The 27,500-nt window shown below is 49.0% G+C and overlaps 1 protein-coding gene across 1 annotated transcript in view; it reads left to right on the plus strand.

Annotated features, from left to right (window-relative positions):
* LOC135507192 (huntingtin-like) overlaps positions 1-27,500 on the plus strand; it is a 190,479-nt gene that overhangs the window by 19,833 nt on the left and 143,146 nt on the right. Inside the window, exons 8-21 of the mRNA XM_064926780.1 lie at positions 1,274-1,452; positions 3,617-3,821; positions 6,243-6,293; positions 7,923-8,000; positions 13,649-14,055; positions 18,477-18,594; positions 18,669-18,787; positions 22,120-22,231; positions 23,879-24,016; positions 25,090-25,248; positions 26,408-26,505; positions 26,594-26,733; positions 26,889-26,952; positions 27,454-27,500. The exon at positions 27,454-27,500 is cut by the window's right edge and continues 54 nt beyond it. Coding sequence (XP_064782852.1) covers positions 1,274-1,452; positions 3,617-3,821; positions 6,243-6,293; positions 7,923-8,000; positions 13,649-14,055; positions 18,477-18,594; positions 18,669-18,787; positions 22,120-22,231; positions 23,879-24,016; positions 25,090-25,248; positions 26,408-26,505; positions 26,594-26,733; positions 26,889-26,952; positions 27,454-27,500 — 1,915 coding nt within the window. The remainder of the gene's footprint in view (positions 1-1,273; positions 1,453-3,616; positions 3,822-6,242; positions 6,294-7,922; positions 8,001-13,648; positions 14,056-18,476; positions 18,595-18,668; positions 18,788-22,119; positions 22,232-23,878; positions 24,017-25,089; positions 25,249-26,407; positions 26,506-26,593; positions 26,734-26,888; positions 26,953-27,453) is intronic.

Genomic DNA, 27,500 nt, shown 5'->3' on the forward strand with positions numbered 1-27,500 from the left:
CCCTCCAGGTCTGTTGGTCCCTGTCCATGAGGAACATCTCTCTCTCTCTCCAGGTCTGTTGGTCCCTGTCCATGAGGAACATCTCTCTCTCTCTCTCCAGGTCTGTTGGTCCCTGTCGATGAGGAACATCTCTCTCTCCCTCCAGGTCTGTTGGTCCCTGTCCATGAGGAACATCTCTCTCTCTCTCTCTCCAGGTCTGTTGGTCCCTGTCGATGAGGAACATCTCTCTCTCTCTCTCCCTCCAGGTCTGTTGGTCCCTGTCGATGAGGAACATCTCTCTCTCCCTCCAGGTCTGTTGGTCCCTGTCGATGAGGAACATCTCTCTCTCCCTCCAGGTCTGTTGGTCCCTGTCGATGAGGAACATCTCTCCCTCCCTCCAGGTCTGTTGGTCCCTGTCGATGAGGAACATCTCTCTCTCTCTCCAGGTCTGTTGGTCCCTGTCGATGAGGAACATCTCTCTCTCTCCCTCCAGGTCTGTTGGTCCCTGTCGATGAGGAACATCTCTCTCTCTCTCCAGGTCTGTTGGTCCCTGTCGATGAGGAACATCTCTCTCTCCCTCCAGGTCTGTTGGTCCCTGTCGATGAGGAACATCTCTCTCTCTCCAGGTCTGTTGGTCCCTGTCGATGAGGAACATCTCTCTCTCTCCCTCCAGGTCTGTTGGTCCCTGTCGATGAGGAACATCTCTCTCTCTCCAGGTCTGTTGGTCCCTGTCGATGAGGAACATCTCTCTCTCTCTCCAGGTCTGTTGGTCCCTGTCGATGAGGAACATCTCTCTCTCCCTCCAGGTCTGTTGGTCCCTGTCGATGAGGAACATCTCTCTCTCTCCCTCCAGGTCTGTTGGTCCCTGTCGATGAGGAACATCTCTCTCTCTCCCTCCAGGTCTGTTGGTCCCTGTCGATGAGGAACATCTCTCTCTCTCTCCAGGTCTGTTGGTCCCTGTCGATGAGGAACATCTCTCTCTCTCCCTCCAGGTCTGTTGGTCCCTGTAGTTGAGGTGAACATCTCTCTCTCTCTCATCTCTCTCTCTCTCCAGGTCTGTTGGTCTCTGTAGATGAGGTGAACATCTCTCTCTCTCTCCAGGTCTGTTGGTCCCTGTAGTTGAGGTGAACATCTCTCTCTCCCTCCAGGTCTGTTGGTCCCTGTCGATGAGGAACATCTCTCTCTCCAGGTCTGTTGGTCCCTGTCGATGAGGAACATCTCTCTCTCTCCAGGTCTGTTGGTCCCTGTAGTTGAGGTGAACATCTCTCTCTCTCTCATCTCTCTCTCTCTCCAGGTCTGTTGGTCCCTGTCGATGAGGAACATCCTAACCACCTGGTCCTGGGGGTGTTGTTAACCCTTCGCTACCTGATGCCTCAACTACAGCAACAGGACAGGACCACCAGCCTGAAAGGAAGCTTCGGAGTCATGAGGAAGGAGGCCGACTTACAGCCCACGCCTGGACAACTACTGCAAGTCAGTCAGTGTGTGTGTGTGTGTGTGTGTGTGTGTGTGTGTCCAGGTCTATGAGTTGACTCTCCACTACAGCCAGCATGGCGACCACAACGTGGTGACGGGGTGTGTGTGTGTGTGTCCAGGTCTATGAGTTGACTCTCCACTACAGCCAGCATGGCGACCACAACGTGGTGACGGTGTGTGTGTGTGTGTGTGTCCAGGTCTATGAGTTGACTCTCCACTACAGCCAGCATGGCGACCACAACGTGGTGACGGTGTGTGTGTGTGTGTGTCCAGGTCTATGAGTTGACTCTCCACTACAGCCAGCATGGCGACCACAACGTGGTGACGGTGTGTGTGTGTGTGTGTGTGTCCAGGTCTATGAGTTGACTCTCCACTACAGCCAGCATGGCGACCACAACGTGGTGACGGTGTGTGTGTGTGTGTGTGTGTGTCCAGGTCTATGAGTTGACTCTCCACTACAGCCAGCATGGCGACCACAACGTGGTGACGGTGTGTGTGTGTGTGTGTCCAGGTCTATGAGTTGACTCTCCACTACAGCCAGCATGGCGACCACAACGTGGTGACGGTGTGTGTGTGTGTGTCCAGGTCCAGGTTGACTCTCCACTGCCAGTTGACTCTCCACTACAGCCAGCATGGCGACCACAACGTGGTGACGGTGTGTGTGTGTGTGTGTGTCCAGGTCTATGAGTTGACTCTCCACTACAGCCAGCATGGCGACCACAACGTGGTGACGGTGTGTGTGTGTGTGTGTCCAGGTCTATGAGTTGACTCTCCACTACAGCCAGCATGGCGACCACAACGTGGTGACGGTGTGTGTGTGTGTGTGTGTCCAGGTCTATGAGTTGACTCTCCACTACAGCCAGCATGGCGACCACAACGTGGTGAGGTCTATGTTGACTCTCCACTACAGCCAGCATGTGTGTGTGTGTGTGTGTCCAGGTCTATGAGTTGACTCTCCACTACAGCCAGCATGGCGACCACAACGTGGTGACGGTGTGTGTGTGTGTGTGTGTGTCCAGGTCTATGAGTTGACTCTCCACTACAGCCAGCATGGCGACCACAACGTGGTGACGGTGTGTGTGTGTGTGTGTGTGTGTCCAGGTCTATGAGTTGACTCTCCACTACAGCCAGCATGGCGACCACAACGTGGTGACGGTGTGTGTGTGTGTGTGTCCAGGTCTATGAGTTTACTCTCCACTACAGCCAGCATGGCGACCACAACGTGGTGACTGTGTGTGTGTGTGTGTGTGTGTGTGTGTGTCCAGGTCTATGAGTTGACTCTCCACTACAGCCAGCATGGCGACCACAACGTGGTGACGGTGTGTGTGTGTGTGTGTCCAGGTCTATGAGTTTACTCTCCACTACAGCCAGCATGGCGACCACAACGTGGTGACTGTGTGTGTGTGTGTGTGTGTGTGTGTGTGTGTCCAGGTCTATGAGTTGACTCTCCACTACAGCCAGCATGGCGACCACAACGTGGTGACGGTGTGTGTGTGTGTGTCCAGGTCTATGAGTTGACTCTCCACTACAGCCAGCATGGCGACCACAACGTGGTGACGGTGTGTGTGTGTGTGTGTGTGTGTCCAGGTCTATGAGTTGACTCTCCACTACAGCCAGCATGGCGACCACAACGTGGTGACGGTGTGTGTGTGTGTCCAGGTCTATGAGTTGACTCTCCACTACAGCCAGCATGGCGACCACAACGTGGTGACGGTGTGTGTGTGTGTGTGTGTGTGTGTCCAGGTCTATGAGTTGACTCTCCACTACAGCCAGCATGGCGACCACAACGTGGTGACGGTGTGTGTGTGTGTGTCCAGGTCTATGAGTTGACTCTCCACTACAGCCAGCATGGCGACCACAACGTGGTGACGGTGTGTGTGTGTGTGTGTGTGTCCAGGTCTATGAGTTGACTCTCCACTACAGCCAGCATGGCGACCACAACGTGGTGACGGTGTGTGTGTGTGTGTGTCCAGGTCTATGAGTTGACTCTCCACTACAGCCAGCATGGCGACCACAACGTGGTGACGGTGTGTGTGTGTGTGTGTGTGTGTGTGTGTGTCCAGGTCTATGAGTTGACTCTCCACTACAGCCAGCATGGCGACCACAACGTGGTGACGGGGTGTGTGTGTGTGTGTGTGTGTGTGTGTGTGTGTGTGTCCAGGTCTATGAGTTGACTCTCCACTACAGCCAGCATGGCGACCACAACGTGGTGACGGCCTCTCTGGAACTGATGCAGCAGATGTTCCGGACTCCTCCCCCGGAGCTTCTGCACATGCTCATTACGCCCGGCAGCGTTCCGCACGCCAGCGTGTTCCGCCGGGACGTGGAGAGACGCGCCCACTCCGGCAGCATCCTGGAGTTCATTGGTTAGTCCGCCCATCAATCGAGCCCAGTCATTGGGTGAATTCTCTGCCAGTCACTGTACAAAGCTCCGCCTTCTGTCTCTCTGTTCTTTTTTGTTGTTGTTGCTGTCTGCTGATTGGTCCCAAATGGCTCACTATACACTGAGTATGCAAAACATTAGGAACACCTTCCGAATATTGCGTTACACCCCCTTTTGTCCTCACAACAGACTCTATTCATCAGGGCACAGGGACTCTAAAAAGCGTTCCACAGGGATGCTGGTCCATGTTGACTCCAACACTTCCCACAAGTTGTGTCAAAGTTGGCTAGATTGTCCTTTGGGTGGTGGACCATTCTTGATGCACACGGGAAACTGTTGAGTGAGGAAAAACCCAGCAGCGTTGCAGTTCTTAATGCACCTGGCACCTCCTACCATAACCCTGTTCAAAGGCATTTCAATATTTTGTCTTGTCCGTTCACCCTCTGAATAGCAGACAGACACAATCCATGTCTCAGTTATCTCAAGGCTTAAAAATCCTTCTTTAACACGTCTCCTGCCCTTGGAAAGAGCAGCTGTTCCTAATGTTTTGTGCACTCAGTGTATAGTGAACTACTAGTGATCAGAGCCCTATTCCCTATATAGTGAACTACTATAGACCAGAGCCCTATTCCCTATATAGTGAACTACTAGTGACCAGAGCCCTATTCCCTATATAGTGAACTACTAGTGACCAGGGCCCTATTCCCTATATAGTGAACTACTAGTGACCAGGGCCCTATTCCCTATATAGTGAACTACTAGTGACCAGAGCCCTATTCCCTATATAGTGAACTACTAGTGACCAGATCCCTTTTCCCTATATAGTGAACTACTAGTGACCAGAGCCCTATTCCCTATATAGTGAACTACTAGTGACCAGAGCCCTATTCCCTATATAGTGAACTACTAGTGACCAGAGCCCTATTCCCTATATGGTGAACTACTAGTGACCAGAGCCCTATTCCCTATATAGTGAACTACTAGTGACCAGAGCCCTATTCCCTATATAGTGAACTACTAGTGACCAGGGCCCTATTCCCTATATAGTGAACTACTTTAGACCAGGGCCCTATTCCCTATATAGTGAACTACTTTAGACCAGGGCCCTATTCCCTATATAGTGAACTACTAGTGACCAGAGCCCTATTCCCTATATAGTTAACTACTAGTGACCAGGGCCCTATTCCCTATATAGTGAACTACTAGTGACCAGGGCCCTATTCCCTATATAGTGAACTACTAGTGACCAGAGCCCTATCCCTATATAGTGAACTACTAGTGACCAGAGCCCAATTCTCTATATAGTGAACTACTAGTGACCAGGGCCCTATTCCCTATATAGTGAACTACTAGTGACCAGAGCCCTATTCCCTATATAGTGAACTACTAGTGACCAGAGCCCTATCACCTATATAGTGAACTACTAGTGACCAGAGCCCTATTACCTATATAGTGAACTACTAGTTACCAGAGCCCAATTCCCTATATAGTGAACTACTAGTTACCAGAGCCCTATTCCCTATATAGTGAACTACTAGTGACCAGAGCCCTATTCCCTATATAGTGAACTACTAGTGACCAGAGCCCTATTCCCTATATAGTGAACTACTAGTGACCAGGGCCCTATTCCCTATATAGTGAACTACTAGTGACCAGGGCCCTATTCCCTATATAGTGAACTACTAGTGACCAGGGCCCTATTCCCTATATAGTGAACTACTAGTGACCAGGTTCCTATTCCCTATATAGTGAACTACTAGTGACCAGAGCCCTATTTCCTATATAGTGAACTACTAGTGACCAGAGCCCTATTCCCTATATAGTGAACTACTAGTGACCAGAGCCCTATTCCCTATATAGGGAACTACTAGTGACCAGAGCCCTATTCCCTATATAGGGAACTACTAGTGACCAGGGCCCTATTCCCTATATAGGGAACTACTAGTGACCAGAGCCCTATTCCCTATATAGGGAACTACTAGTGACCAGAGCCCTATTCCCTATATAGTGAACGACTTTAGACCAGAGCCCTATTCCCTATATAGTTAACTACTAGTGACCAGGGCCCTATTCCCTATATAGTTAACTACTAGTGACCAGAGCCCTATTCCCTATATAGTTAACTACTAGTGACCAGAGCCCTATTCCCTATATAGTGAACTACTAGTGACCAGGGCCCTATTCCCTATATAGTGAACTACTAGTGACCAGAGCCCTATTCCCTATATAGTGTACTATATAGGGAATAGGGTGCCATTTGGAATGCATAGCCTCTCTCACTAACTATCTCACGTCTCTTCCTCTGTCTGTCTGGGGTATAATGGCTATTTCCCATGGTGCTTTTCTTCTTTTCTCTCCTTCACTTCCTGTTCCTGTGTGTGTTCTTCCTGTTTCCCGCCTGCAGCCGGGGGCGGGTCTTCCTGTAATAGTCCACTCCTCCTCAGAAAACAGAAAGGTGATTTTAATAACTCTCTCTCTCCTGCGTCCTGCTCCCTCTATCTGACACAGTGTTTCCCAAACCTCTCCTCCAGCACCCCCAGCCATTCAACATGTTTTCATGTGTTCCTGGATGAGTTTTGGTGTGTTCCTGGACTAGTTTGGTGCGTTCCTGGACTAGTTTGGTGCGTTCCTGGACTAGTTTGGTGCGTTCCTGGACTAGTTTGGTGCGTTCCTGGACTAGTTTGGTGCGTTCTTGGACTAGTTTGGTGCGTTCCTGGACTAGTTTGGTGCGTTCCTGGATTAGTTTCATTTATTCCTGGACTAGTTTGGTGCGTTCCTGGACTAGTTTGGTGCGTTCCTGGACTAGTTTGGTGCGTTCCTGGACTAGTTTGGTGCGTTCCTGGGCTAGTTTGGTGTGTTCCTGGACTAGTTTGGTGTGTTCCTGGACTAGTTTGGTGTGTTCCTGGACTAGTTTGGTGTGTTCCTGGACTAGTTTGGTGTGTTCCTGGACTAGTTTGGTGTGTTCCTGGACTAGTTTGGTGTGTTCCTGGACTAGTTTGGTGTGTTCCTGGACTAGTTTTGGTGTGTTCCTGGACTAGTTTTGGTGTGTTCCTGGACTAGTTTTGGTGTGTTCCTGGACTAGTTTTGGTGTGTTCCTGGACTAGTTTTGGTGTGTTCCTGGACTAGTTTTGGTGTGTTCCTGGACTAGTTTGGTGCGTTCCTGGACTAGTTTGGTGCGTTCCTGGACTAGTTTGGTGCGTTCCTGGACTAGTTTGGTGCGTTCCTGGACTAGTTTGGTGCGTTCCTGGACTAGTTTGGTGCGTTCCTGGACGAGTTTTGGAGTGTTCCTGGACTAGTTTTGGTGTGTTCCTGGACGAGTTTTGGTGTGTTCCTGGACTCGTTTTGGTGTGTTCCTGGACTCGTTTTGGTGTGTTCCTGGACTCGTTTTGGTGCGTTCCTGGACTCGTTTTGGTGCGTTCCTGGACTCGTTTTGGTGCGTTCCTGGACTAGTTTTGGTGCGTTCCTGGACTAGTTTTGGTGCGTTCCTGGACTAGTTTTGGTGCGTTCTTGGACTCGTTTTGGTGCGTCCCTGGACTCGTTTTGGTGCGTCCCTGGACTCGTTTTGGTGCGTCCCTGGACTCGTTTTGGTGCGTCCCTGGACTCGTTTTGGTGCGTCCCTGGACTCGTTTTGGTGCGTCCCTGGACTCGTTTTGGTGCGTCCCTGGACTCGTTTTGGTGCGTCCCTGGACTCGTTTTGGTGCGTCCCTGGACTAGTTTTGGTGCGTCCCTGGACTAGTTTTGGTGCGTCCCTGGACTAGTTTTGGTGCGTCCCTGGACTAGTTTTGGTGCGTTCCAGGACCTGTTTTGGTGCGTTCCAGGACCTGTTTTGGTGCGTTCCTGGACTAGCACGTCTGATGAAACTAAAGAAGAAGTCGTGCATCAGTTGAATCAGGTTGTTTTAGCTTTAGAATAGTTGAAATACATGGAAGGACTTGGGGTCCCAGAGGAGAGGTTGGAGAACCATTGGTCTACCACAGCTTTCTCTAACACTGTGTTACAGTAGTCCTCTTTACCACAGCTTTCTCTAACGCTGCTGACTGGTCATGTTACAGTAGCCGTCTTTAATCCTGTCTGTGTGTCCCAGGCAAGATGCTGTCGGGGGAGGAGGAGGGGTTGGAGGACGACCCTGAGAGGGCAGAGGTCACCACTGGGGCCTTTACAGGTGAGACAGAATGCAGGAACATCACCATTCATATCACTCAAGCACCTTATTATTGTTGTTATTATTATTTATTATGATTAATTATGAATTATTTATTATCATTGTTACTTTATTATTGTTATTATTTATTATTATTGTTATTATTTATTATTATTGTTACTTTATGATTATTGTTATTATTTATTATTATTGTAATTATTTATTATTATTGTTACTTTATTATTATTGTTATTATTTATTATTATTGTTACTTTATTATTATTGGTAGTTATTATTGCTACGTATTATTATTGTTATTATTTATTATGATTATTATTTGTTGGTATTATTATTTATTATGGTTATTTATTATTATTGTTATTATTTGTTATTGTTATTTATTATGATTTATTATTTATCAATGTTATTTATTTATTTATTGTTATTATTATTTATTATTGTTATTATTGGTTATTGTTATTTATTATGAGTAATTATTTATTGTTATTATTTATCGTTGTTATTTATTTATTTAGTATTGTTATGTCATGTTGGCACGATGCTTATCCAATTGTTTGATCGTTTGAATGTTAACATAAATCATTCGTTAGTTGCCACGTTATCCGACATCATGTCAAGCCAATCGTATTATCATTAGGGGGGGGGGGTCTATTAAAATGATTAACTATCACTATTATGAATATTCAAATAGTAACTAATGAAAAATAGGATTTATGAAACTGACAGGGAATAGGCCTGTATCCCGCAGTTCACTTTTAATTGTCTCGACAGTCACACTTTAAATACTGTACAATGTCAGTGTGACTTGTCTCGACAGTCACACTAATTACTGTACAATGTTAGTGTGACTTGTCTCTGCAGTCACACTTTAATTATTGTACAATGTTAGTGTGACTTGTCTCTGCAGTCACACTTTAAATACTGTACAATGTTAGTGTGACTTGTCTCGACAGTCACACTTTAATTATTGTACAATGTTAGTGTGACTTGTCTCTGCAGTCACACTTTAATTATTGTACAATGTTAGTGTGACTTGTCTCGACAGTCACACTTTAATTATTGTACAATGTTAGTGTGACTTGTCTCTGCAGTCACACTTTAATTATTGTACAATGTTAGTGTGACTTGTCTCGGCAGTCACACTTTAATTATTGTACAATGTTAGTGTGACTTGTCTCGGCCGTATGAACCAACCATCGGTATGAACCAACCATCGGTATGAACCAACCGTCGGTATGAACCAACCGTCGGTATGAACCACCCGTCGGTATGAATCACCCGTCGGTATGAACCAACCATCGGTATGAACCAACCATCGGTATGAACCAACCATCAGTATGAACCAACCGTCGGTATGAACCAACCATCGGTATGAACCAACCGTCGGTATGAACCAACCGTCGGTATGAACCAACCGTCGGTATGAACCAACCGTCGGTATGAACCAACCGTCGGTATGAACCAACCGTCGGTATGAACCAACCGTCGGTATGAACCAACCGTCGGTATGAACCAACCGTCGGTATGAACCAACCGTCGGTATGAACCAACCGTCGGTATGAATCACCCATCGGTATGAACCAACCGTCGGTATGAACCAACCGTCGGTATGAACCAACCATCGGTATGAACCAACCATCAGTATGAACCACCCGTCGGTATGAACCAACCATCGGTATGAATCACCCGTCGGTATGAACCAACCATCGGTATGAACCAACCGTCGGTATGAACCAACCGTCGGTATGAACCAACCATCGGTATGAACCAACCATCGGTATGAACCACCCGTCGGTATGAACCAACCATCGGTATGAATCACCCGTCGGTATGAACCAACCGTCGGTATGAATCACCCGTCGGTATGAACCAACCATCGGTATGAACCAACCATCGGTATGAACCAACCATTGGTATGAACCACCCGTCGGTATGAACCACCCGTCGGTATGAACCAACCATCAGTATGAACCACCCGTCGGTATGAACCACCCGTCGGTATGAACCAACCGTCGGTATGAACCAACCATCAGTATGAACCAACCGTCGGTATGAACCAACCGTCGGTATGAACCACCCGTCGGTATGAACCACCCGTCGGTATGAACCAACCATCGGTATGAACCAACCGTCGGTATGAACCAACCGTCGGTATGAACCAACCGTCGGTATGAACCAACCGTCGGTATGAACCAACCGTCGGTATGAACCAACCGTCGGTATGAACCAACCATTGTATCTGTATGCTGTGGGACGCAGCGCAGGGCTTTAGTGTTTCGCATCTGGGTCTCAACAAGGAACGAAAACCGTAGAGCACTTGAACTCGAAACTAAACTGTACGCATATATCCCTACCACTCCACAGACAAAATTAACAAATTCTACATCATAAGGACAGACCTCAATCACATACTTAAGTATCGATATTTTATTCCTTTATGTTCATCAACCAATTCAATTAAAACACTCTGCCCATTTTCTAAGAATTTGTAAGATACTTATTTGCATAAAATGGACAGAGACCAGTCTCAAAATCAATCGATAGCGTTTATTCTCGAGAGTACTGATCATAGTACATCATACTAAAAATGACGTCATAGGTTTTAAACTGTCCTTCCTCCACTCCGATACAATGTCAGTATAGTTCACAAGTCTTCCCACGCTGTCTGCCACCTGTTAAATAATCTACGACAAGCCCAAGGTCTCTCCCCTCCCTGGGTGGGGGACAGGATGTCCTGTAAGGAACACAGCATTCCAGGGGACAGGATGTCCTGTAAGGAACACAGCATTCCAGGGGACAGGATGTCCTGTAAGGAACACAGCATTCCAGGGGACAGGATGTCCTGTAAGGAACACAGTATTCCAGGGGACAGGATGTCCTGTAAGGGGAACAGCATTCCAGGGGACAGGATGTCCTGTAAGGGGAACAGCATTCCAGGGGACAGGATGTCCTGTAAGGGGAACAGTATTCCAGGGGACAGGATGTCCTGTAAGGGGAACAGTATTCCAGGGGACAGGATGTCCTGTAAGGGGAACAGCATTCCAGGGGACAGGATGTCCTGTAAGGGGAACAGCATTCCAGGGGACAAGATGTCCTGTAAGGGGAACAGTATTCCAGGGGACAGGATGTCCTGTAAGGGGAACAGCATTCCAGGGGACAGGATGTCCTGTAAGGAACACAGCATTCCAGGGGACAGGATGTCCTGTAAGGGGAACAGCATTCCAGGGGACAGGATGTCCTGTAAGGGGAACAGCATTCCAGGGGACAGGATGTCCTGTAAGGGGAACAGCATTCCAGGGGACAGGATGTCCTGTAAGGAACACAGCATTCCAGGGGACAGGATGTCCTGTAAGGGGAACAGCATTCCAGGGGACAGGATGTCCTGTAAGGAACACAGCATTCCAGGGGACAGGATGTCCTGTAAGGGGAACAGTATTCCAGGGGACAGGATGTCCTGTAAGGGGAACAGTATTCCAGGGGACAGGATGTCCTGTAAGGGGAACAGTATTCCAGGGGACAGGATGTCCTGTAAGGGGAACAGCATTCCAGGGGACAGGATGTCCTGTAAGGGGAACAGTATTCCAGGGGACAGGATGTCCTGTAAGGGGAACAGCATTCCAGGGGACAGGATGTCCTGTAAGGGGAACAGTATTCCAGGGGACAGGATGTCCTGTAAGGGGAACAGTATTCCAGGGGACAGGATGTCCTGTAAGGAACACAGCATTCCAGGGGACAGGATGTCCTGTAAGGGGAACAGCATTCCAGGGGACAGGATGTCCTGTAAGGAACACAGCATTCCAGGGGACAGGATGTCCTGTAAGGGGAACAGTATTCCAGGGGACAGGATGTCCTGTAAGGGGAACAGTATTCCAGGGGACAGGATGTCCTGTAAGGAACACAGCATTCCAGGGGACAGGATGTCCTGTAAGGGGAACAGTATTCCAGGGGACAGGATGTCCTGTAAGGGGAACAGTATTCCAGGGGACAGGATGTCCTGTAAGGAACACAGCATTCCAGGGGACAGGATGTCCTGTAAGGGGAACAGTATTCCAGGGGACAGGATGTCCTGTAAGGAACACAGCATTCCAGGGGACAGGATGTCCTGTAAGGGGAACAGTATTCCAGGGGACAGGATGTCCTGTAAGGAACACAGCATTCCAGGGGACAGGATGTCCTGTAAGGAACACAGCATTCCAGGGGACAGGATGTCCTGTAAGGAACACAGCATTCCAGGGGACCAGATGTCCTGTAAGGGGAACAGTATTCCAGGGGACAGGATGTCCTGTAAGGGGAACAGCATTCCAGGGGACAGGATGTCCTGTAAGGAACACAGCATTCCAGGGGACAGGATGTCCTGTAAGGGGAACAGCATTCCAGGGGACAGGATGTCCTGTAAGGAACACAGCATTCCAGGGGACAGGATGTCCTGTAAGGGGAACAGCATTCCAGGGGACAGGATGTCCTGTAAGGGGAACAGTATTCCAGGGGACAGGATGTCCTGTAAGGGGAACAGCATTCCAGGGGACAGGATGTCCTGTAAGGAACACAGCATTCCAGGGGACAGGATGTCCTGTAAGGGGAACAGTATTCCAGGGGACAGGATGTCCTGTAAGGGGAACAGTATTCCAGGGGACAGGATGTCCTGTAAGGGGAACAGTATTCCAGGGGACAGGATGTCCTGTAAGGGGAACAGCATTCCAGGGGACAGGATGTCCTGTAAGGAACACAGCATTCCAGGGGACAGGATGTCCTGTAAGGGGAACAGTATTCCAGGGGACAGGATGTCCTGTAAGGGGAACAGTATTCCAGGGGACAGGATGTCCTGTAAGGGGAACAGCATTCCAGGGGACAGGATGTCCTGTAAGGAACACAGCATTCCAGGGGACAGGATGTCCTGTAAGGGGAACAGTATTCCAGGGGACAGGATGTCCTGTAAGGGGAACAGCATTCCAGGGGACAGGATGTCCTGTAAGGGGAACAGTATTCCAGGGGACCGGATGTCCTGTAAGGGGAACAGCATTCCAGGGGACAGGATGTCCTGTAAGGGGAACAGTATTCCAGGGGACAGGATGTCCTGTAAGGGGAACAGCATTCCAGGGGACAGGATGTCCTGTAAGGGGAACAGTATTCCAGGGGACAGGATGTCCTGTAAGGGGAACAGCATTCCAGGGGACAGGATGTCCTGTAAGGAACACAGTATTCCGGTCTGACGATAACTTCATTCGTTTCTAACAAGGAACAGAAAGTCCTTGTTCTAATTCTTGACTAAAACTAACACACTTTAAATTTAGTTTTATGATTTTAATCAAATTCATACTTCCATACAGTAACATAGGAGTATTCTGTTTAGTCATAGTTCTGATTTTTAAATGTATACATCATTTAGTCATTATTCATTAAAAAAAATCCCTTAACAAGATGTGAATTTATCATACACAACACCAGGCAAAATAACTATTTAAATTCCTCCAGACCCAGTCATCTGTTAGCAGTACAACTTCAATCAAATAGAACAAAACGTGCAAATATTTCTTCAATTAAATCAACCTGGGGGGGGGGTCCATTCTTTACTCATCCCTGTTTGTTGTATTGAAAGATGAGGTTGAGAGAGAGGATAATGGTTTAATGTGTCTCCCACCTTGACTCAGCCTCTGTCGCGGGCGCCGACGCCACCGCCCAGGTGGTCGACATCATTACCCAGCAGCCCCGCTCCTCACAGCATGCTCTGCAGCCCGGCGACTCCGTGGACCTCGGTGGCGCCTCCTCGGAACAAGGAACGACTGCCCTCGGGACCTGCGGCGGCGAGGGAGGGGCGGGGACTCCCGAGTCGCCCAATGACAACGCAGCGGACGAGGACATGCTCAGCCACAGCTCCAGTGGGGCAAACGTTACCCCGGAAACGGCCGACTACGCCACACCGGAGAACGCGGAGATGCCCGACGGGCCCCTGCTGGACCCCCTGGGAGACCCCTCGCTGCCCCCGAGCGCCGACTCTTCGCAGACCACCACAGAGGGGCCGGACTCGGCTGTCACTCCTTCAGACGTTGCTGAACTCGTAAGTCTGCCTGCCATGTCGGAGTGAGACTTTGTTATTTACAGAGAAGTTGTTTTTGATTTGATTTACTCGAGGCGAACGCACTCGATTGTCCTCCGACGTTGTTGACACTGGGGAGATTAGAGATTGGAGTTGGAGTGATTTTGAATCAATTGGAATGGACCAGGTTTCCCAGACCATAGAATTAGACTCAGTAGAATGAATCAAAACCCATCGTCAGTTGTACAGGTTTTGTGGTTGGAAACCCAACTAAATGCCGTTGTTGCGTTGTGTTAAACACTGAGGCTCACAATGGTTGGCGTAACATTGCTTTGAATGGGAATGTCCGTTCTTCTAATTCTCATTCTATGGTCTGCCCTCCTCCTCCCTCCCTCCCCACCCACCCACCCACCCACCCACCCCGTGACACGCAGTCGCGTCCGCGGTTGCCGCGGGTGATGGTGGAGCCGCCGTTTGAGGCCCCTCCCTCTCCGACCTCCACCGAGGGTCCAGACGCGTCCGACAGCGACTCTTCCGTCTACTCCTCCTCTTCCTCCTCCTCTTCCTCCGCTGCTGCTGCTGCTGCTTCTTCTTCTTCCTCCCTCTCTTCTGGCGCCGACGCTTCCTCTAGCGGTAGTAGCAAGGTGATTGGCTGATTGGTTGATGATGTCAGAGGGGGGGTATACCTGGCTGTAGTTCCGTTTTGTTCTTGTCACTCGTCCGTCCGAACCCCCCCCCCCGTTCCTTAAGACCGGTACTCTACTCCCTGCTAAGAACCGCCCCCTTCTCCCCCCTCTCTCGTTTCCATGGCAATCTGGAGTCAAGGATTTAATCCCCCTCCTGATTGGTTGCTTTCCCCATCCTTCTTGTTTGGTGATTTATTTGTTTTCTTAGGAAGATCATTGAAACTCTTCAGAAATCTAAAACGAATCCCCTCCCCCTCTCCCCCTCGCTCGCCCCCCTACACTCCTTACCCCTCGCTCTTCCCCCTACCCTCCTTACCCCTCGCTCCCCTCCTTCCCCCCCTCCTTCCCTCGCTCCCCCTTCTCCCCTCCTTCCCCTCCTTCCCTCGCTCCCCCTTCTCCCCTCCTTACCACTCGCTCACCTCCTTCCCCCTTGCTCACCTCCTTCTCCCTCTTCCCTTCCTCCCCCTTTCCCCTCCTTCCCACTTGCTCCCCCTCACTCGCCCCCTACCCTCCTTACCTCTCGCTCCCCTCCTTCCCCCTCTTCCCCTCCTTCCCCCTCTTCCCCTCCTTCCCATCCTTCTCCCCTCCTTCCCTCGCTCCCCCTTCTCCCCTCCTTTCCTCGCTCCCCCTCCTTTCCTCGCTCCCCCTCCTTTCCTCGCTCCCCCTCCTTTCCTTTCTGCCCTCGCTCCCTCTTCTCCCCCTCGCTCCCCCTCCTCCCCTCGCTCCCCCTTCTCCCCTCGCCCCCCTTCTCCCCCGCTCCCCCTTCTCCCCTCGCTCCCCCTTCTCCCCTCGCTCCCCCTTCTCCCCCCTCGCTCCCCCTTCTCCCCTCGCTCCCCCTCCTCCCCTCGCTCCCCCTTCTCCCCTCGCTCCCCCTTCTCCCCTCGCTCCCCCTTCTCCCCTCGCTCCCCCTTCTCCCCTCGCTCCCCCTTCTCCCCTCCTTCCCTCGCTCCCCCTCCTTCCCTCCTTCCCCCTCTTCTCACATCATCATGGAATGAGTTCTGTAGCTAACTGTTAACCCACATCATGGAATGAGTTCTGTAGTAACTGTTAACCCACATCATGGAATGAGTTCTGTAGCTAACTGTTAACCCACATCATGGAATGAGTTCTGTAGTAACTGTTAACCCACATCATGGAATGAGTTCTGTAGTAACTGTTAACCCACATCATGGAATGAGTTCTGTAGTAACTGTTAACCCACATCATGGAATGAGTTCTGTAGTAACTGTTAACCCACATCATGGAATGAGTTCTGTAGCTAACTGTTAACCCACATCATGGAATGAGTTCTGTAGTAACTGTTAACCCACATCATGGAATGAGTTCTGTAGTAACTGTTAACCCACATCATGGAATGAGTTCTGTACTAACTGTTAACCCACATCATGGAATGAGTTCTGTAGTAACTGTTAACCCACATCATGGAATGAGTTCTGTAGTAACTGTTAACCCACATCATGGAATGAGTTCTGTAGTAACTGTTAACCCACATCATGGAATGAGTTCTGTAGTAACTGTTAACCCACATCATGGAATGAGTTCTGTACTAACTGTTAACCCACATCATGGAATGAGTTCTGTAGTAACTGTTAACCCACATCATGGAATGAGTTCTGTAGTAACTGTTAACCCACATCATGGAATGAGTTCTGTAGTTAACTGTTAACCCACATCCTTCCCATCCTTCTCCCCTCCTTCCCTCGCTCCCCCTTCTCCCCTCCTTTCCTCGCTCCCCCTCCTTCCCTCGCTCCCCCTCCTTCCCTCGCTCCCCCTCCTTCCCCCTTCTCCCCTCCTTCCCCCTTCTCCCCTCCTTCCCCCTTCTCCCCTCCTCCCCCCTTTTCCCCTCCTTCCCCCTTTTCCCCTCCTTCCCCCTTTTCCCCTCCTTCCCTCGCTCCCCCTCCTTCCCTCGCTCCCCCTCTTCCCCTCCTTCCCTCGCTCCCCCTCTTCCCCTCCTTCCCCCTCTTCCCACATCATCATGGAATGAGTTCTGTAGTAACTGTTAACCCACATTATGGTTCCTCCTTTGTTGAGTCAAACCCAGTTCAGTGATTTAGTTACAAGGTTGCAGAAATCTGCAGACTTTTCCAGAAATCCTGGACGGGAAGATTTCCTGCTTCTTAATCCTCTGATTCCCGGGAAACTTCCAACTGGAATTTCTGGAAAACCTGGGAATTTAGGGAAAATGTTTCCATCATTTTGCCTCCCAATTTAGAGATCTACCAATGAGTGCTTCTGAATCCCAAAGGATGTTAAGCACAGGATGCCAGGTAGACTGTCGTCGCGGTTGACTAGCCGTTACGCCCGGTAGACGGCCGTCACGCCCGGTAGACTGGCCGTCAGGCCCGGTAGGAGGCCGTCACGCCCGGTAGACTGCCGTTACGCCCGGTAGACTGTTGTTACCTAATCAGCTGATTATTGCCAGTAGCTATGAAGACAGTAGACGTGTTCTTGCCTGCTGAACTAGTGTTGAATACTGAACCTCATTCACTGATGTCTGTCTCTCTCTCTCTGTCTCTCTGTGTCTGTCTCTCTGTGTCTGTCTCTCTGTGTCTGTCTCTCTGTGTCTGTCTCTCTGTGTCTGTCTCTCTGTGTCTCTCTGTGTCTGTCTCTCTGTGTCTCTCTCTCTGTGTCTCTCTGTGTCTGTCTCTCTCTCTGTGTCTGTCTCTCTGTGTCTCTCTGTGTCTCTCTGTCTGTCTCTCTCTGTGTCTGTCTCTCTCTGTGTCTGTCTCTCTCTGTGTCTGTCTCTCTCTGTGTCTGTCTCTCTCTGTGTCTGTCTCTGTGTGTGTGTCTGTCTCTGTGTGTGTGTCTGTCTCTGTGTGTGTGTCTGTCTCTCTGTGTGTGTGTCTGTCTCTCTGTGTGTGTGTCTGTTTCTGTGTGTGTGTCTGTCTCTCTGTGTGTGTGTCTGTCTCTCTGTGTGTGTGTCTGTCTCTGTGTGTGTGTCTGTCTCTGTGTGTGTGTCTGTCTCTGTGTGTGTGTCTGTCTCTCTGTGTGTGTGTCTGTCTCTGTGTGTGTGTCTGTCTCTCTGTGTGTGTGTCTGTCTCTCTGTGTGTGTGTCTGTCTCTCTGTGTGTGTGTGTGTGTGTCTGTCTCTCTGTGTGTGTGTCTGTCTCTGTGTGTGTGTCTGTCTCTGTGTGTGTGTCTGTCTCTGTGTGTGTGTCTGTCTCTGTGTGTGTGTCTGTCTCTGTGTGTGTGTGTGTGTGTCTCTGTCTCTGTGTGTCTGTGTGTCTCTGTCTCTGTGTGTGTGTGTCTGTCTGTCTCTGTGTGTGTGTGTCTGTCTGTGTGTGTGTGTCTCTGTCTCTGTGTGTCTGTGTGTGTGTGTCTCTGTCTCTGTGTGTCTGTGTGTGTGTGTCTCTGTCTCTGTGTGTGTGTCTCTCTGTGTGTGTGTGTCTCTGTCTCTGTGTGAGTGTCTCTCTGTGTGAGTGTCTCTCTGTGTGGGTGTGTCTCTGTGTGTGTGTCTGTCTCTGTGTGTGTGTCTGTCTGTGTGTGTGTGTCTCTCTGTGTGTGTGTCTGTCTCTGTGTGTGTCTCTGTGTGAGTGTCTCTCTGTGTGTGTGTCTCTGTCTCTGTGTGTCTGTGTGTGTGTGTCTCTGTCTCTGTGTGTGTGTGTGTCTGTCTCTGTGTGTGTGTCTGTGTGTCTGTCTCTGTGTGTGTGTGTGTGTGAGTGTCTCTCTGTGTGTGTGTGTGTCTCTGTCTCTGTGTGTCTGTGTCTCTGTGTGTGTGTGTGTCTGTCTCTGTGTGTGTGTGTGTGTGTGTGTGTAGGTGTTGGACACCAGTGAGAGTCTGTATTCAGGGATGCAGATTGGAACTTTACAGGATGAGGAAGAAGAGGGAGCCGTACCTTCATCACACCCTGAGCCCTTCTCCCAGTCCGCACTGGGTACGACACGATACACACACAGTACACACGTTACAAACACATACAGTACACTGACGTTGTTGTTGTTGTTGTAGCTCTGAGTAGACCCCACCTCCTAGAGGGCAGAGGTCACAACAGACAGGCGTCAGACAGCAGTGTGGATCAGTTCATACCAAAGGAGGAAACAGTGGAGACCACAGAGCTGGAGGACAAGGTACACACACACACACGGAGAGACACACACACACACACGGAGAGACACACACACACGGAGAGACACACACACACACACACGGAGAGACACACACACACACACACACGGAGAGACACACACACACACACACACGGAGAGACACACACACACACACATGGAGAGAGACACACACACACGGAGAGACACACACACACACGGAGAGACACACACACACACACAGAGAGAGACACACACACACAGAGAGAGACACACACACACACAGAGAGACACACACACGGAGAGACACACACACACACACACACACACGGAGAGACACACACACACGGAGAGACACACGCATGGAGACACACACACACACACACACACACACACACACACACGGAGAGACACGGACGCACACCGTACTGCACATGCACACCGATACACCATCACAACCAATACACCGTTACCACTTATACACCGTTACCATAGTTATACCAATACCACGCACGGTTACACCGATACCACGGTTACACTGGTACCACGGTTACACCAGTAACACTTATACACCGTTACCATGGTTACACCGCTACAACTTACACACCGTTTCCACGGTTACACCGTTACCACTTACACACCGTTTCCACGGTTACACCTTTACCACTTACACACCGTTACCACTGTTACACCAGTAACACTTATACACCGTTACCATGGTTACACCGCTACAACTTACACACCTTTTCCACGGTTACACCGTTACCACTTACACACCGTTTCCACGGTTACACCGTTACCACTTATATACCGTTACAACGTATACACCGCTACAACTTACACACCGTTTCCACGGTTACACCGTTACCACTTATACACCGTTACCACTCGCACACGTTACCACAGTTACATAGTTACCACAGTTACACCGTTACAACCAATACACCATTACCACTTATACACCGTTACCACTTATACATGTTACCACGGTTACACGGTTACAACGATACACTGTTACCACTTATACACGTTACCACGGTTACACTGTTACAACCGATACACCATTACCACTTATACACTTTACCACGGTTACACCGGCACAACCGATACACCGTTACCACGGTTACACCACTACAACCTATACACCGTTACAACCGATACACCGTTACCACGATTACACCGTTACCACGTCTGACAATGAGGTTAGATAAACCCCCACTAATTTATAATATCTTATATAGTCTGCCAATGACGTTAGATAAAACCCCCACTAATTTGTAATATCCAATGACATTAGATAAAACCCCCACTAATTTATAATATCCAATGACGTTAGATTAAACCCCCACTCATTTATAATATCCAATGACGTTAGATAAAACCCCCACTAATTTATAATATCTTATAGTCTGCCAATGACGTCAGATAAAACCCCCACTAATTTATAATATCCAATGACGTTAGATAAAACCCCCACTAATTTATAATATCCAATGACGTCAGATAAAACCCCCACTAATTTATAATATCTTATATAGTCTGCCAATGACGTTAGATAAAACCCCCACTAATCTATAATATCCAATGACGTTAGATAAAACCCCCACTAATTTATAATATCTTATATAGTCTGCCAATGACGTTAGATAAAACCCCCACTAATTTATAATATCTTATATAGTCTGCCAATGACGTCAGATAAAACCTCCACTAATTTATAATATCCAATGACGTTAGGTAAATCCCCCACAAATTTTTTATATCCAATGACGTTAGATAAAACCCCCACTAATTTGTAATATCTTATATAGTCTGCCAATGACGTTAGATAAAACCCCCACTAATTTATAATATCTTATATAGTCTGCCAATGACGTCAGATAAAACCCCCACTAATTTATAATATCTCATATAGTCTGCCAATGACGTTAGGTAAAACCCCCACTAATTTATAATATCCAATGACATTAGATAAAACCCCCACTAATTTATAATATCTTATATAGTCTGCCAATGAGGTTAGATAAAACCCCCACTAATTTATAATATCTTATATAGTCTGCCGATGACGTTAGATAAAACCCCCACTAATTTATAATATCTCATATAGTCTGCCAATGACGTTAGATAAAACCCCCACTAATTTATAATATCCAATGACGTTAAATAAAACCCCCACTAATTTATAATATCTCATATAGTCTGCCGATGACGTTAGATAAAACCCCCACTAATTTATAATATCCAATGACGTTAGATAAAACCCCCACTAATTTATAATATCTTATATAGTCTGCCAATGACGTTAGCTAAATCCCCCACTAAGTTATAATATCCAATGACGTTAGATAAAACCCCCACTAATGTATAATATCTTATATAGTCTGCCAATGACGTCAGATAAAACCCCCACTAATTTATAATATCCAATGACGTTAGGTAAATCCCCCACTAATTTTTTATATCCAATGACGTTAGATAAAACCCCCACTAATTTATAATATCTTATATAGTCTGCCAATGACGTTAGGTAAAACCCCCACTAATTTATAATATCCAATGACGTTAGATAAAACCCCCACTAATTTATAATATCTTCTATAGTCTGCCAATGACGTTAGATAAAACCCCCACTAATTTATAATATCCAATGGCGTTATATAAAACCCCCACTAATTTATAATATCCAATGACTTTAGATAAAACCCCCACTAATTTATAATATCCAATGACGTTAGATAAACCCCCCACTAATTTATAATATCCAATGACGTTAGATAAACCCCCCACTAATTTATAATATCCAATGACTTTAGATAAAACCCCCACTAATTTATAATATCCAATGACTTTAGATAAAACCCCCACTAATTTATAATATCCAATGACGTTAGATAAACCCCCCACTAATTTATAATATCCAATGACGTTAGATAAAAACCCCACTAATTTATAATATCTAATGACGTCAGGTAAAACCCCCACAAATGTATAATATCTAATGACGTCAGGTAAAACCCCCACTAATTTATAATATCCAATGACGTTAGATAAAACCCCCACTAATTTATAATATCTAATGACGTCAGGTAAAACCCCCACAAATGTATAATATCTAATGACGTCAGGTAAACCCCCCACTAATTTATAATATCCAATGAGGTTAGATAAACCCCCCACTAATTTATAATATCCAATGAGGTTAGATAAACCCCCCTCTAATTTAAAACCCCATCACTCATTATGAGATATTTAGACTTGTTGAGATTTCACATTTGTCTTTTCTGATTGGCTAATGTTGTTGTCTGTCTTCTTTTGACTGGTTGTGATTAGTTAAATGTTGTTTCATCCCCCAGCCATCGAGGATAAGGGGTCCGATTGGCCACTACACAGACCAAGGGGCGGAGCCTCTGGTTCACTGTGTGCGACTCCTCTCTGCCTCCTTCCTGCTGACTGGACAGAAGAATGGTAAGAGTCTGAGAGGTCGCTCTGACCTGTGTGTGTCTCTGACCTGTGTGTCTCTGACCTGGTTGTCTCTGACCTGTGTGTCTCTGACCTGTGTGTCTCTGACCTGTGTGTCTCTGACCTGTGTGTCTCTGACCTGGTTGTCTCTGACCTGTGTGTCTCTGACCTGTGTGTCTCTGACCTGTGTGTCTCTGACCTGGTTGTCTCTGACCTGGTTGTCTCTGACCTGTGTGTCTCTGACCTGTGTGTCTCTGACCTGTGTCTCTGACCTGCGTGTCTCTGACCTGCGTGTCTCTGACCTGCGTGTCTCTGACCTGTGTGTCTCTGACCTGGTTGTCTCTGACCTGCGTGTCTCTGACCTGCGTGTCTCTGACCTGCGTGTCTCTGACCTGCCTGTCTCTGACCTGCCTGTCTCTGACCTGCCTGTCTCTGACCTGCCTGTCTCTGACCTGCCTGTCTCTGACCTGTGTGTGTCTGACCTGTGTGTGTCTGACCTGTGTGTCTCTGACCTGTGTGTGTCTCTGACCTGCCTGTGTCTCTGACCTGCCTGTCTCTGACCTGTGTGTGTCTCTGACCTGGTTGTCTCTGACCTGGTTGTCTCTGACCTGCCTGTCTCTGACCTGGTTGTCTCTGACCTGTGTCTCTGACCTGTGTGTGTGTGTGTCTCTGACCTGCGTGTCTCTGACCTGCGTGTCTCTGACCTGTGTGTCTCTGACCTGTGTGTGTCTCTGACCTGTGTGTGTGTCTCTGACCTGTGTGTGTGTCTCTGACCTGTGTGTGTGTCTCTGACCTGTGTGTGTGTCTCTGACCTGTGTGTGTGTCTCTGACCTGTGTGTGTGTCTCTGACCTGTGTGTGTCTCTGACCTGTGTGTGTCTCTGACCTGTGTGTGTCTCTGACCTGCCTGTCTCTGACCTGTGTGTGTCTCTGACCTGTGTGTGTCTCTGACCTGTGTGTGTCTCTGACCTGTGTGTGTCTCTGACCTGTGTGTCTTTGACCTGTGTGTGTCTCTGACCTGTGTGTGTCTCTGACCTGCCTGTCTCTGACCTGTGTGTGTGTGTGTGTCTCTGACCTGTGTGTGTGTCTCTGACCTGTGTGTGTGTCTCTGACCTGTGTGTGTGTCTCTGACCTGTGTGTGTGTGTGTGTGTGTGTGTGTGTGTGTGTGTGTGTGTGTGTGTCTCTGGCCTGTGTGTGTGTGTGTCCCTGGCCTGTGTGTGTGTGTGTGTCTGGCCTGTGTGTGTCTCTGACCTGTGTGTGTGTGTGTGTGTGTCTCTGACCTGTGTGTGTGTGTGTGTGTCTCTGACCTGTGTGTGTGTGTGTGTGTGTGTGTGTGTGTGTGTCTCTGACCTGTGTGTGTGTGTCTCTGACCTGTGTGTGTGTGTGTTTGTCTCTCTGACCTGTGTGTGTGTGTCTCTGACCTGTGTGTGTGTGTGTGTGTCTCTGACCTGTGTGTGTGTGTGTGTCTCTGACCTGTGTGTGTGTGTGTGTCTCTGACCTGCGTGTGTGTGTGTGTCTCTGACCTGTGTGTGTGTGTGTCTCTGACCTGTGTGTGTGTGTGTCTCTGACCTGTGTGTGTGTGTGTCTCTGACCTGTGTGTGTGTGTGTGTGTGTGTGTGTGTGTGTGTGTGTGTGTGTGTGTGTGTGTGTGCAGGGCTGGTCTCTGATAAAGAGGTCCGTGTCAGTGTGAAGGTTCTAGCAGTCAGCTGTATCGGAGCAGCAGCTGCCCTTCATCCTGAAGTCTTCTTCAACTCTCTGTACCTGGAACCACTGGACGGAGTGACACAGCAGGGTAGGAACACACACACACACCGTACACACACCCATCTCTCTCTCTCCACAGAGCAGCAGTATATCAGTGATGTGTTGTGTCTGGTCGTCATGGAGACCCTCACCTCTCTCTCTCTCTCCACAGAGCAGCAGTATATCAGTGATGTGTTGTGTCTGGTCGTCATGGAGACCCTCACCTCTCTCTCTCTCTCTACAGAGCAGCAGTATATCAGTGATGTGTTGTGTCTGGTTGTCATGGAGACCCTCACCTCTCTCTCTCTCTACAGAGCATCAGTATATCAGTGATGTGTTGTGTCTGGTCGTCATGGAGACCCTCACCTCTCTCTCTCTCTCTACAGAGCAGCAGTATATCAGTGATGTGTTGTGTCTGGTCGTCATGGAGACCCTCACCTCTCTCTCTCTCTCCCTACAGAGCAGCAGTATATCAGTGATGTGTTGTCTGGTTGTCATGGAGACCCTCACCTCTCTCTCTCTCTCTACAGAGCAACAGTATATCAGTGATGTGTTGTCTGGTTGTCATGGAGACCCTCACCTCTCTCTCTCTCTCTCTCTCTCTCTCTCTACAGAGCAACAGTATATCAGTGATGTGTTGTCTGGTTGTCATGGAGACCCTCACCTCTCTCTCTCTCTACAGAGCAACAGTATATCAGTGATGTGTTGTCTGGTTGTCATGGAGACCCTCACCTCTCTCTCTCTCTCTACAGAGCAGCAGTATATCAGTGATGTGTTGTGTCTGGTCGTCATGGAGACCCTCACCTCTCTCTCTCTCTCTCTCTCTACAGAGCAGCAGTATATCAGTGATGTGTTGTGTCTGGTTGCTCATGGAGACCCTCACCTCTCTCTCTCTCTACAGAGCAGCAGTATATCAGTGATGTGTTGTGTCTGGTCGTCATGGAGACCCTCACCTCTCTCTCTCTCTCTCTCTCTCTACAGAGCAGCAGTATATCAGTGATGTGTTGTGTCTGGTTGCTCATGGAGACCCTCACCTCTCTCTCTCTCTACAGAGCAACAGTATATCAGTGATGTGTTGTGTCTGGTCGTCATGGAGACCCTCACCTCTCTCTCTCTCTACAGAGCAACAGTATATCAGCGATGTGTTGTGTCTGGTTGCTCATGGAGACCCTCAGGTCAGAGGTGCTGCAGCGGTTTTGTGTGGCGCCGTTATCCACTCCGCTCTCACCAAGACGCGTTACAACATCCACGCCTGGATGACCAGCGTCCACGCCTCTACAGGTAGGAGGGGGGGATGCATTCGGTTAGAGAGGCTCCCCTGAAACACCACTGGGGCTGTGGATTGGTCAGTTCACACCAGTCACTATCAGCAGTGACTTCATGTCCATCATCACATAGTCAACGATCAGCATTAACTCTGTCAGTCACATGTCCTGGATAAATGGTCTCCTCTCTCCTTCCTCTCCCCTCTCTCCTCCCTCTCCCCTCTCTCCTTCCTCTCCTCTCTCTCCTCTCTCTCCTTCCTCTCCTCTCCCCTTCCTCCTTCCTTCCTTCCTCCCTCTCTCCTTCCTCTCTCCTCCTCCTCTCCTCTCTCCTCCCTCTCTCCTCCCTCTCTCCTCCCTCTCTCCTCCCCCTCCTCTCTCCTCCTCTCTCCTCTCCTCCCCTCTCTCCTCTCCTCCCCTCTCTCCTCTCCCACTCCTTCCTCTCTCCTCCCCCTCTCCTCCTCCTCTCCTCTCTCCTCTCTCCTCCCCCTCTCCTCTCTCCTCCTCCTCTCCTCTCTCCTCTCCTTCTCCTCTCCTCTCTCCTCCCCCTCTCCTCTCTCTCCCTCTCCTCTCTCTCCTTCCTCTCCTCTCCTCTCCTTCCTCTCCTTCCTCTTCTCCCCTTCCTCTCCTCCCCTTCCTCTCCTCCCCTTCTTCCTTCCTTCCTTCCTCCCCCTCTCCTCCCCCCCTCTCTCCTCCTCTCCTCCCCTCCCCTCTCTCCTCCCCTCTCCTCCCCTCTCCTCCCCTCCCCTCTCTCCTCTCTCCTCCTCTCCTCTCTCCTCTCCTTCTCCTCTCCTCTCTCCTCCCCCTCTCCTCTCTCTCCTTCCTCTCCTCTCCTCTCCTTCCTCTTCTCCCCTTCCTCTCCTCCCCTTCTTCCTTCCTTCCTTCCTCCCCCTCTCCTCCCCCCTCCTCTCTCCTCCTCTCTCCTCCCCTCTCTCCTCTCTCCTCCCCTCTCTCCTCTCCTCCCCTCTCTCCTCTCCTCCTCCCTCTCTCCTCTCCTCCTCCCTCTCTCCTCCCCCTCTCCTGTCCTCTCTCCTCCTCCTCTCCCTCTCCTTTCTCTCCTCCTCCTCTCCTCTCTCCTAACCCTCTCCTCCCCCTCTCCTCCTCCTCTCCTCCTCCTCTCTCCTCCTCCTTCCTCTCTCCTCCCCCTCTCCTCTCCTCCCCCTCCCCATCTCCACTAGGTAACCCGTTGTCCCTGGTGGATCTAGTTCCTGTACTACAGAACACTCTAAAGGACGAGTCCTCTGTCACCTGTAAGATGGCCTGCTCTGCAGTCAGGGTAAGAGACGGAGAGTGTGTGTGTGTGTGTGTGTGTGCGCGCTACATGTATTAACGTGTGTGTGTGTGTGTGTGTGTGTGTGTTGCAGCACTGCATCATGACTCTTTGTAGCAGTACTCTGAGTGAGTTGGGTCTGCATCTCCTGGTTGACCTGCTGACCTTAAAGGACTGTTCCTATTGGCTGGTCAGGACGGAACTCCTGGACACTCTGGCAGAGATAGATTTCCGGTAAGAGTTCCAGAATCTGCCTCCGAACGTTCCAGAATGGGACTACAGATTCCAGACCTGATCCTAGATCAGAACGCTGATCATCTTTCTGGAGTTAATCTGTAGAATGACTGAATGGTTGAATGTGTGGATCATTAGATTGTTGGTGTTTCCAGGTTGGTGAACTTCCTGGAGAAGAGAACAGAGAGTTTACACAAAGGAGAGCATCACTACACTGGGGTAAGATCTCTGTCTCTCTCTCTGTCTCTCTCTGTCTCTCTCTGTCTCTCTCTCTCTCTCTCTCTCTCTCTCTCTCTTTTCTCTTTGTCTCTCTGTCACTGTTTCTCTCTCTCTGTCTCTCTGTCTCTCTCTCTCTCTCTCTCTTTCTCTTTGTCTCTCTGTCACTGTTTCTCTCTCTCTGTCTCTCTCTGTCTCTCTCTGTCTCTCTCTGTCTCTCTCTGTCTCTCTCTGTCTCTCTCTGTCTCTCTCTGTCTCTGTCTCTCTCTCTCTCTCTCTCTCTCTCTCTCTGTCTCTGTCTCTTTCTCTCTCTCTTTCTCTCTCTGTCACTATCTCTCTCTTTCTCTTTGTCTCTCTGTCACTGTTTCTCTCTCTCTCTGTCTCTCTTTCTCTCTCTGTCACTGTTTCTCTCTCTGTCTCTCTCTCGGTCTCTCTCTCTCTCTGTCTCTGTCCATCCAGCTCTATTCACTTGACACCCTCCATGCTCCCTCTCTCTCTGTCTAGTTGCTAAGGTTACAGGAGAGAGTGTTGAATGGCGTTGTGATTCATTT

Source organism: Oncorhynchus masou, chromosome 20 (genome assembly GCF_036934945.1).
Source record: "Oncorhynchus masou masou isolate Uvic2021 chromosome 20, UVic_Omas_1.1, whole genome shotgun sequence".
NCBI classification, from domain to species: Eukaryota; Metazoa; Chordata; class Actinopteri; order Salmoniformes; family Salmonidae; genus Oncorhynchus; species Oncorhynchus masou.